General features: G+C 36.9%; 1 protein-coding gene across 1 annotated transcript in view; it reads left to right on the top strand.

Annotated features, from left to right (window-relative positions):
- Positions 1 to 12,138, top strand: part of Cep128 (centrosomal protein 128) — a 273,808-nt gene that overhangs the window by 126,155 nt on the left and 135,515 nt on the right. Inside the window, exon 20 of the mRNA XM_048362214.1 lies at positions 9,949 to 10,141. Coding sequence (XP_048218171.1) covers positions 9,949 to 10,141 — 193 coding nt within the window. The remainder of the gene's footprint in view (positions 1 to 9,948; positions 10,142 to 12,138) is intronic.

Raw genomic sequence — 12,138 nt, 5'->3', positions numbered from 1 at the left:
TTACTCAAGTTTAAAGCACCAGCATTGAAAATCTTTCTTTTTATTTATGTTCCATAAGAAATTCATCTTTACTATAAACTTCAACATTTTGATTTTCAGGATTTTATTATAGGAAAGAACCTTAGGATTTTGTCCATTTGGCTGTTTATTTGTTTATTTATTGATTTGGTGCTGAAGACTGAGTCCAGGGCTTTATGCATGCTAAGCATATTTTCTACCATTAGGGTAGAACTGTTCACCTCCCCCAGTCCTTTTATCTTATTTAAAAATGTGGCAAATGAGGTCGCAGAGAAGGAAAGTGAGCTGTCTGGTGCTTGGTAAAGAATGGAATATCAGACCATATGCCACTAACAATTAATGTCTTAACTATATACCTATACATATACACATATTTTTTCATATATTCATCTAAAAATTGTTCAGCCAGGATACATTTGTTGTGTCAAACATTGTAGATTCAACAGTTTACAAGTTATGTACTTGGCATGTAGCATATAGAGAGGAAATGGAGATGTAAATCAACTTAGACATCCTGTGAAATGTGCTATTATTGCAGATGTATGTATACACTAGCAAAGGAGCTTAGAAGAAGACAAATAACTTGTCATGTTTGTGTTGGGAGGATGGGAAGGTGTGGTGCTATATGCATCTCACAGAAAGTCACTGGAAAAGTCTTCATTTAAATTTGGTCTCAGAAAATTGTAGATGTTCTCTAGCTGGGTACGTATGGATACATACAACATGGGCAGGAAAAGGAGACTGCGTAATCCTAGATAATGCACTGAGGTTATTGAATCTGGTGTGGGTGAGAAATGGTGCAAAGACAGTCGTCACTTTCAAAGAGTGCCTATGTGTAGACAACCCTATTTAAAGAAAAAAATATTCTTGACAAGGAAACAAATGTGTTGTGATCACACTAGAATCTACCTTACTCTGTGAAATTCCTTCTTCTACTTTTAAAACATTGGCCATGTGCATTTCTAGCTATATTTGTTAGAAACAATGCAAATTTGGTGTTTTGGCCACTTGTATAAGAAAATATGTACTTCAGAATGTTTTGGCATGAAACTTCTATTAAGCATTTTTCTTTTTTCCAACACTCCAATTCTGTCAACAAGAGCAATGTATTTGGAATTTGCTTTCAAGCTAAAATCTTTATCATTTCCAAACAGAAAGCTTTCAGTGCTGTAGTTGAGTTAAATTATGAGAGCCAGAGATGACTCTTAATCATAGCTCTTTAATTTGGAAGCTAGTGAGCAGTTTTCCCTTATCATTTAATGGGATTGAACTTGTGATCAGACCAGTTTTAATACTGCATGAGACAACTGTTCGTTCTACAGTATAAAGGGTCATGATAAAAAAAATACCATGCTGACCAACTGACTAAGGAAGAATTGAATCTATTTACTAGAAAGATGGCTTAGGTTATTGATGGGCTACAGTACTGCAATTCCCACAAACTATGACTGGACAGCGCTGTAAGTATTGAAGATAAGATCTGAAATCAGAGGACAAAACTATATGGAAAGTAGAATTGCTGTTCAGCTAGTCCATGCTGACATCTTGCTGTATTGGAAAGACCTCTGAGGGCATTTGGTAATTGTTTTCATAAATCTACTAAATGAATTTCTTCTGTTGGAGCTAATTCTAGGAGAACTAGAGGATTAGTCCAACTGAGAGGTGAACCAGACTCACAGATAATCACCAATGAAAGGTCAGGATAAGACAGTATAAGAAGGAAGAAAAGTATGGTGGCCACTAAGTGATGCCACAAGAGGAATAATTCATAGATTAGATGTGTTTTTCTTATAAATTCTAACAGCACATGCAGAGGTCGATTTGTTTTTCAGTTGAACAGATCTTATTGTGTTACTGTGACATCCTAGTTATTTGCTATGGCATAAAAATGAGTACCATGTCTCTTCCTCTTGAGGAATCTGTGCTATTTAAGAAAATACAGCTATGTATGCAGATAACTTCAATATTATATGTAAGAGCTGAGGAAGAAGTATACTGAAGCTGAGGTATCAACTACCTTAGGTGAATCTTGAGGCTATGCAGGTAAAAGAGAACAAACATAGGTGCAGAGAAATGATTTTAGGAATGTCATGGATGAGAAGTAGCATGATACATGCAAAAAAAAATTCTGAGGTGATTTGACAGGAGTAGAATAGGAAATGGTGAGACAAACATTACCGAGGACTCCAGGCAGAGACTGGCATGAGGCTCTTCTAGAAGAGGATTGTGTATCATTTTTAGGCCTTGGACTCAGACCTTCATTTTGTGAAGAATCACAAATGAGTTTTAGAAAAAGACTTGACACGAGGTTATTTAGGAATCTCACTATACCAGTTACATGGAAGGTAGATTAGAGGGGGTTAGAAAAAAGTCAGGGAGACTTTCCCTATAGTCGGGGTGATGGAGGAAAGAAACCCAGGAATAATGTCCTGATTTGAACTTGTCATTCATGATTGGTGTTATGTAAAAGGATCATAAAGAGCTGCCCAGATTTTCATGCCAAACTAAAAGACTCCAGGAAAGAATTGATACCTGAACGAATGGGCATCCAGAGTCCTAAATAGGTAAGCTAACAGAGGTATTGAAGGAGATTCCAGAGCAGGAATTGTTATCCAGAAAGTTCTGTTGGAACATTTAAGTCCAAAGCGAAGTGAGGGCACACATCAGTGTTGGGGATCAAATCTTGAGAAGAATCCAAGATGTTCACAAAAAGCCAACAGGGATACTTTCTAATATCTAGAACAGATGGATGGAACCACATACTAGCAAGAGTCTCTATTGCTCCCCTATCTTACCGCTGTGGTAGTGATTACAGGAAAGCTGCTGTCACCTGTTCTTTTGCTAAAATCAGGGTCCTGCATGCCCCTTTGCTTACACGTTTAATTCTGAGGGTACTCCATTATCAATTATTCCCTCATGATACAAAACTGTAAAGGTAATGTTTTCCTTTCACTGTAAGAAAGTTGTGCACTTTCTTCTTGGCCTTTCTCCCACTGTATTGAATTTCCAATTATTCTTCTCTTTATTTAGTCTGTAAGCTTGATGGGGGAAGTTGTGTGCCTTTCTTGTGTCTCATTTTATTTCTAATACTTATTAAAGTACTTCTTTAAATGTGAAAAAAATGTTCACTTAAAAGAATAATTATATCAGCCTTAGTACATTTGGCACTCGAGGTATTTCCATAGCTTAAATATTACAGAAGAATAAATTGCAAGGACACGAGAGCTCAATAAACGTATTAACGCTCAAGTACTTCTGTGACTTGATCAGAACTGTTACTTTATGTGGGGAAGAGCTATACTTCTATATTATTTGCAAATTTCCTTCTTTTCTTTCTTTCTTTCTTTCTTTAATCAGGGAACTGAGTCTGATTCAGCTCTTGTACCCTGCCTTATGCCCAGGTAGAACCAGCAAGTAATAAACCAACAAGTCACGAGGAACGATATTTGTTTAATGTTAAATCCCCTAAAGAGTCTAATATTTCAATAAGAGTTGCCTTATTTGTTTGTTAGGTTTCATTACCAGACTTAGTTTTCCGAAATCAACTCTGGCTCTGTAAGTCCGCGTAGCCCCCGCCCTCTATTAACTTCAGCACACTGTGATTAAGCCTCACCGTCTGCCTCATTATGGGGATCGCCGGACACTGCCGGAGCAGCTGCAATACAGAGGTGATGAGATTGGGTGCACCCGCACACACCGTCACCCCGACACGGGAGGCCAACGGGGTGTTGCCAGGGCCTTGGAAAACGCTGTAGAGTTTTCCAGAAAACGAACCGACTGCTATATCACCCACTTCAACCATCCATGTATAATTTCCTCCGGGGCCCTGAGTAGCTCTCAAAGAGACAGCTGGGCGGTCTCTGAAGTAAGCTGCCCTTCTAGGACCTCCTGCAGGTTCTGGGAAGGCCGGACCTGTGGCATCTGTGTATCCTGCCTGTGTTTTTTTTTTTTTTTTTTCTTCTCTCTCTTTATTTTTGTGCTTTGTTTTGTGGCTTGAACTCAGGGCCTGGGGCCCTGTCCCTGAGCATTTTTGCTTAAAGCTAGCACTTAACTGCTCGAGCCACAGCTCCACTGGCAGCTTTTTCGTGTTTAATTGGAAATAAAAGTTGCCTGGACTTTCCTGCCTGGGCTGACTTCAAACTGCGAGTCTCAGATCTCAGCCTCCTGAGTAGTTCAGATTATAGGCGTAGGCCACCCTACGCCTTTATTTATTTATTTTTTTGCATACTTCATTGTTATTTTAAAGGTGATGTACAGAGGGAATGCAATTACTTGGGTCAGGTAATGAGTACCTTTCCTCTCATAGAGAGTGAGGGCTCTTTCCTAGTCTCACCCCACCTCCCCCGCATCCAATCTCTACCCAAGAGTTGTCTAGTTCATTTTCATCCATGGCCAGTGGCAATTTTCTTAAATGGTCCTTTTTGTTAACATCCCAAAGTGAAACACTTCTTGTATTATAATGTGCTCTCTGAATTGAAGAATGTTTGCTTTTCCTTGTTCTACTATGGAAGTATCTTCAGAGATTATGTGGTTTACCCTCATCATTTTGTAGATAAGAAAACTGAGGCTTGAGAAAACTCAGATTTTGAGCTTTACCTAATACTATCAACATGATTAGTTACTGGGCTCTGAACTTAAGTTACTGAATTCTATGCCATCATTTCTTGAATATAAACTTTATATTTGTGAGTATTATTTTTTCATGATAGAGTAATTGTATGAGAAGTATCAGACCTACTGCGTTTAATGCTTATTGAAGAAATGTGTAATCAGCTAGCATTTCCTTGTTGTAGTAGCAAGATGGTTTAATTCACTTTTTGGAAATATACCTTAGATTGCATATATGAAATATGTTCAATTTGGAGAAAATGTTATTTAAAATATATAATGTTTATGAGGTTCTTTTACTTATACTTATAAGTAAGTAAAATGTGGAAAAGTATTATTTAAAAATGTATAATTCTCACTCTTGTGATCCTAGCTAATCAAGAAAGGTGACATTCAAAGGATTGTGATCTGAAGCCAGCCTGAGTACAAAAGCACAAAAAGACTCCATATCCAAAAATAGTCATCATTTAGTTGGACTGGAGGCATAGCTCAACTGGTACAGTGCCAAATAAGCCAACACCAGTAAGAGTACAAATTCCAATATCACCTCCAAAAATGCCAACATTATCTACTAGTATTATCATTACTATTATCTCTCCCCTTCTGTCCCCCTCAATCTCCCCCCTCTGGACTTTTCTTTCTCTTCCTGGGTCTCTTGCTCGCTTTCTTTTCTTTTTCTTTCTTTTTTTTTTTTTTTTCCAGTCCTGGGCCTTGGACTCAGGGCCTGAGCACTGTCCCTGGCTTCCTCTTGCTCAAGGCTAGCACTCTGCCACTTGAGCCACAGCGCCACTTCTGGCCGTTTTCCATATATGTGGTACTGGGGAATTGAACCCATAGCTTCATGTATATGAGGCAGGCTCTCTTGCCACTAGGCCATATTCCCAGCCCGCTCTCTTTCTTTTCTGATACCAGGTTTGAGCTCATGACCTGGTATTTGCTAGACAGGCACTCTTACCTTAAGCCTTGGCCTCTGCTTGTTAATTTTTGATATAGGGTTTCTCTTTCTGCTCTGGCCCCATCTACCTTTGTTAGGTTTCCTAGTAGCTATAACTGGCACACCATACTGACTCCAACTCTTCCTTGAGAAGAGATTCATGAACTTTTTTTTTTTTTTTGGGTCTGGACTGGCCTCAAACCATGACCCCAGCAATCTGTGTCTCCCAAATAGCTAGGATTACAGGCTGAAGCCACAGAATAGAGCACCGAGCTTCCAATTCTGTTTTTAAGTCGATGTGGCTTTGAATTTTGTAGTTCTTTTTAGTCCTTGTTTTGGTGGCTGAACACATTCTAAAAGGTCACCATTCTCTTTCTTTTTCTCTGGTTCTTATATAAGCAACTTTTTCAAAGTTATTTTTAGAGTTTTGATGAAGGAAGCATAGTAGTTAAAGTAGCAAAATGATCGGTCCTTATTATTAACTCTGCAAGCTGTAATCTTTTCATTCAAATGTTCTGTTTTCCTAGGTTTTCAGCTTTGAGTTACTTCTCAGTGACTTTATTATTACACTAAATCTCAGTAGAGGACTCAGAAATTAAAAAAGATCACTGTGGTAGTTTTACTAGGTCCTTTTGAATATTCCCACCTAATTATAAGGTGACAAGAATTTAGGTAAAACCTACATTATTTTTAAGTTCACTATTTTGGTTTATTTAGTGATCCTTGTTGAAATTGTTAAATAAAACAACCTATTTTGTAATATGTAAAATGCTTCTGTGACTCATTAATAGAAGATTTTGTGCTAATTCTTATTTAAATTATTAAAATTATTCCTGTACTGTGTTTCAAACTACTTCTCCAAGATACTTAATGACAATTCTGAGTGTTTATCTAATAAATGCTAGTTCCCATAATTGATTATCGGTTGATTAAATTTCCATAAATTGATATTTTGTTTTGGATGAATAATATATTCTACATACTGATTTTGTAGCAAGCACCTAACTATAAGTTATTTTATGTTTTGTTTGGCAATAGAACAAAGGCTTCATATGAGTAAATTAAAGCTGTAGGTTATTATTTATTAGTGTTTGGAGTTGGTATAATGTGCCATTCACTTGGTGGCCTGAACAACAGACAAAATGCTTCTCACAGTTCTGGAAGCTGTATGTCTTAGGTGAAGGTGCCAGCTTTGGTTTCTGGTAAGATCTGTCTTCCTGTGATACAGAGGGCCACCTTTTGTGTTCCTTAGAGAAAGGGAGTTCTGATGACCTGTTGCAGTAGGGTCTTTTATGATTTATTTAAGCTCTATCACTGTCTTAAAGTCCTTACCTTCATACAGCTCAAACTTGGGGGAGACTATAAGGACAATATGTCAGTGAATAAATGTACACTGAAGGGAGAGAATACAATTGAATCCATAGCATGTATCAAAACCAATGCCTATATTGTTTCAGGATAGTTTTGGGCTATCCTTTTGTTTTCTCGCATAAGAATCCAATGAATAAAGTTGTTGTTGGTAGTAGTTATTGTAGGAAATGAATCAAGTTCAAAGATTAGGATGGTGTAAGTAGCAAGGCATTGAAAAAAGGAAAACGTGAAGTTATTTTCTATGTTTGCAGTTTAATCATTGGGGATCAGCAGACTCAAATGGAGAACTGATGTTTAGTAATCTCAGGAATCCATTTTGTCTTACTACCTGTTTTTTGAAAAATTTAATTAACTTCTTCCCATTCCTCCTTTCACCTTTTCTCCCCTCCCAGTACTGTGGTTTGAATTGAATGCCTCGTGGTTACTAGGCAGGGGGTCTACCACTTGAGCTACCCACTTGAGCTCTACCACTTGAGCTTATGGCTGGCACTTCATGTTACCCACAACATGTGAGCAACTGTCAGTGTGAAATGTGTATGTTTTGTCTATTACTCTTTTCATTTGCATTCTGTCTCTGTCTGTGGTAGAATGTATTAAAGAAATGAGAGTTTAATGATAATGGCACTACATCTTCAGCCCCACCTGTATTCTTACTAAACTTCAATGGGAGATTGTGATACTAGCTGCTTCTTTTTAACTTGGCAAGAAGTTGGCCAAGTTTTCTTGTTTGCTTTCATGGAAACTGTTTTGTTTTGGCAATAGTGAGGATTGATCTCAGGCCTCAGGTTTCCTATGCAAGTACTCTATAATTGGAACCACCCCTCCATTTCTTTTAGTTTTAGTTTGATTTTTGAGACAGTGCTCTTTGCTTGGCTGGCTTCCAAACTGAAATCCTCCTAGTTTTGTCTCTTGAATATCTAGGATTATAGGCATATCCTACCAAACCCAGATTTTGTGGGAACTTTTGTTTTGTATTTGTTTTGTTTTGTTTTTTGCCAGTCCTGGGGCTTGAGCTTGGGGCCTGAGCACCGTCCCTGGCTTATTCTTGTTCAAGGCTAGCACTCTACCACTTGAGCCAAAGCGCCACTTCCGGCTTTTTTCTATATATGTGGTGCTGAGGAATCGAACCCAGGACTTCATGTATATGAGGCGAGCACTTGACCACTAGGCCATATTCCCAGTCCCCTTATTTTGTATTTGTATGAATGCTGGAAAGGGAATATTGAAAAACAAACAGAATTTGTTATATTTTCTTGAATTCTAATTGGACCCCACAGCTCACTTGAAGTTGGAGGAGTTCTGTTTCTTTCTAGTGTCATAGGGTGAATGGATTTCAAGTTTTGTACTAAAGCCAGATCTCAGTCCATTCTGGGAGATTATATTGTGGCTTTATTTTCCTAGCCTTACTTTACTTTTATCTCTAAACCCTTTAAATTTTCATTGTTTTTTTCTTGCTTAAGTAAAACTTGATACATGCTTTATGTATTATATAATTAATTAACAAATATGCCATTCAGTGTTTGTTTTAACATATATATAGAGCTGTGTAGCCATCACCAAAATGGTTTCTTAGAACATTATTGTTACTCCAAATAAACTAAGGATCCCTTTGTTCCTCACCCACGAACTTGCCTCTAGCCTTAATCCACAGTTCTGGGCCACACGTGATATTACCACATAGATGTTTCTATTGTGTACATTTTATAAAATGAATTACTGTATATGGGGTTTTCTTTTTGTGAATGCCTTTTTTAATTGAGCAGAATGTTTCAAGGTTTTCTCCATGTTGTGGCATGTATCATTACCTTCTTTTTATTGCCAAATAATAGTCCATTGTTTGGGTATACACCATTTTATTTATCATTCTCATTTGGTAAATATTTGCATGTTTTGTCTTTGGGGGCTATTGTGAGTATGTGGCTATAAACATGCTTGTTTGAGTTTCTGTATGGACATGTATATCTTTGCTTCTTTTGGGTATAAACTAAGGAGTAAAATTCCTGGGTATAAGGTAAACTCTGTTTAACCTCTTGAAATTACCAGATTCTTTTCCAAAGAGGAAATTCACACCATTTTACATTCTCACTAGAAGCAAGTCAGAGTTCATTTAGTTATCCCTTATCACACATACTTTACTCATTTTATTTCTTATTTACTTAAAATAACCTGGAGGTGGAGGATAGGCAGCCATATTTGGGAAGGCCATGAGACATGACTGGATTTTTTTTTGTATTGAAGGTGGAAGAAATATTTCTTTCACAATCCTGCTTAAAATATGTAAGTATAATGATAAGTAAAATCTAGAGTCTATTAAAAAAATTGCCTTGGGCTGGGAATATGGCCTAGTGGCAAGAGTGCTTGCCTCGCATACATGAAGCCCTGGGTTTGATTTCTCAGCACCACATATATAGAAAACGTCCAGAAGTGGCGCTGTGGCTCAAGTTGAGCAAAAAGAAGCCAGGGAGTCCAAGGCCCAGCACTGGCCAAAAAAAAAAAAAAAAAAAAAAAGAGAATTGCCTTTATTAACTTTCTTATTGTCTCTTTGTTGAGGACAAATGTTGACTTTATCCCTCCAATTTATAGGTACTCCCCTTCTACCTGCATTTCTCAACATATAAGGATATAGATTCTTTGACTTGTAACTAGGAATTTTGTCTTCTTGTAAAATATCTGAAATAAAATGCTGTATTCTGGGGGTGTTTTAAAATTTTCAAATGCCATGTATCAAGTCAAATGACTACCTGTATTATGACTAGAAATTTAATAGGCCAAACTCTGATTTGGTGTTGTATTTCTAAAGATGATGGGGTTTCCCAAGAGTTTGATAAAAATCTGAGAGTATTATGGCTTAATTTCTGAACTGTATGCAAATTAAAATGTGGATGTTCAAACTTTTTGCCCAAGTTTGATTGCAATTATCATTCTCCAGATCCTCAATCTTTACTTTTTTTTTTTATTCCTATATCTGGCTTGTTATTGTCTTCTAGATTAAGAAAAAGATTTAACCTCTTTTTCAGACTAAACTTCAATGGCTCTGTGAGGAACTGAAAGAGAGAGAAAACAGAGAGAAAAACCTGCGACACCAGTTGTTGGTGTGCAGGCAGCAACTCAGGGATCTGACAGAAAATAAGGATTCGGAGCTCCAGTGTCTCTTTGAACAGATAGAAAGGCAGGAGCAGCTTCTGGAAGAAATACACCAGGAGAAGCGAGGTGAGTCAACTGCTCCCACATTTACTCTACTTCATTTACCTTCATGGAACCCTAGGATTGGAAAAAGTCCATTGGCGTTTCCTTCACTTTGGACTCCTACCAGTTCCATCTCCTTTCCTTGTTTCTTGTTCTCTCATCTTTCTCCATTCGTGTGATCGAAAGGGAACCTGTTGGGTTTGAGGGTTTTCCTTTGGCCAAAGTGTCCTCTCCTGTGTGCGTTTCTACCTCACAACTGGATATGCAAGTAATAATTTGGTCCGACATTCCACTTCTCTATTGGTAAAGGGACAAGGCTTTATTTCATTTACTTTAGTAAAATATCTGTGAACTCATTCAATGAGTATTTATTGGATGCCTGTTCTGTGAGAGAGACTTTTCTGTTGCTCAATTTATCAGTGAATAAATCAGAAAAACAAATCCCTACACTTGTTTAGCTTATATTATATTGGTTAAGTGATAGAATTAAATGAAATAAATATGTAAGATATGAAAGATTGTAAGCAAATGAATGGAAACAATGGAGTGAGAGAAGGGAAGTTGAGAGAATATCTAACTTTAAAGGTTTTATGAAAGTGTTAGAAAAGTGCTTTTCATCACGTTATAGTTAGAACGCATCATAATGGGAAGAAAAGTTGTGTATGGAAATCTTTTGTATTTACTTTGTTTGACTTAAGTTATTTTATTAGTGAGCTTTATTGGGAAACCACAGGAAGCCTAGTATACTGTCCCTTAAACATTACTATATGAGGCAAGCACTTTACCACTAGGCCATATTCCCAGCCCTTAATATTACTGTATGATAATACTTTTTTGAGTAAGTTTTGTTTTTTCTTTTTTTTTTTTTTTGGCCAGTCCTGGGCCTTGGACTCCGGGCCTGAGCACTGTCCCTGGCTTCTTCCCACTCAAGGCTAGCACTCCGCCACTTGAGCCACAGCGCCGCTTCTGGCCTTTTTCTGTATATGTGGTGCTGGGGAATCGAACCTAGGGCCTCGTGTATCCGAGGCAGGCACTCTTGCCACTAGGCTATATCCCCAGCCCTGTTTTTTCTTTTAAAAGGTAAATTAGTAATTATTATTCTCCCTGCACATACCATTTAGGAATTGTTTCTTCCTTACCATTGTGAAGTGATTGAGTACATTCTTAAAGATGTTGAAGACTCTAAGAGCTTTAGTGACAGTGCCTTATATATCAGTTTAAAATTCTCAATTGAGAATATTAACTATAATAATTATAAACCTATTTATCAACATAGGAAATAGCAAAGACAAACATTATATAAATGTCTTTGTTCTTTGATCCAAGGTTTTGTCTTCCCTCTTCTCCCACCCCTTTGATCACATCCCCTGCCCTCTCTTCTTTTTAAGGCTTATTTTCATAAAATTAAGATAGTGAAACACTCAGCAGACCACACAGGGATTTCAATAATTGTAGAACAATAGGTGACTTAAGAGTTTCTCTGTATTTACTGAGCTATGTAATGTATGTAGCAGTTAAAATTGCTTTTGAAATTTCTCTTGATTTTTAAATTAAAATTGTTTTTTGACTATGCTTGCTCAAAACCACAAGCAGTCAATTTGTGAATAAAGCAAGTTATTATGTATGGTATTTTCTGGTGGATACAAAAACAAGGAATTTCATTTGTTATCAAACAAATACTGCCTAGTTAAAAGACTTGTAAATATTATACAGTAGAATAAAATAAATATAGTATTATATTAATATTAGAAAATAAGCAGAATATTCTTGGTGGGAAGAGAAGTACCAATTACTTCTGTTTAGGTCCTTATGGCTATTTTATATATAATGTTATTTAATTTGAATCTTGAAAAATGAAGCAGGAGTTGCACAGGAAAAATGGTCAAATATATTCTCTACAGTACTTATCTTTATAATGCTATTCCCTACATAATTATGCTTTTTTTTTTTTACTGTGGTGCACATAAAAGAGATGGACAAAACTGATGTTTAAGTTTAGATATTTCTGAAGTATCAGAGTT

This window comes from Perognathus longimembris, chromosome 14 (genome assembly GCF_023159225.1).
Source record: "Perognathus longimembris pacificus isolate PPM17 chromosome 14, ASM2315922v1, whole genome shotgun sequence".
In the NCBI taxonomy this organism is placed as follows: Eukaryota; Metazoa; Chordata; class Mammalia; order Rodentia; family Heteromyidae; genus Perognathus; species Perognathus longimembris.
The sequence above is the reverse complement of the archived record's forward strand: the minus strand, read 5'-3'. Positions and strand labels throughout refer to the sequence as shown.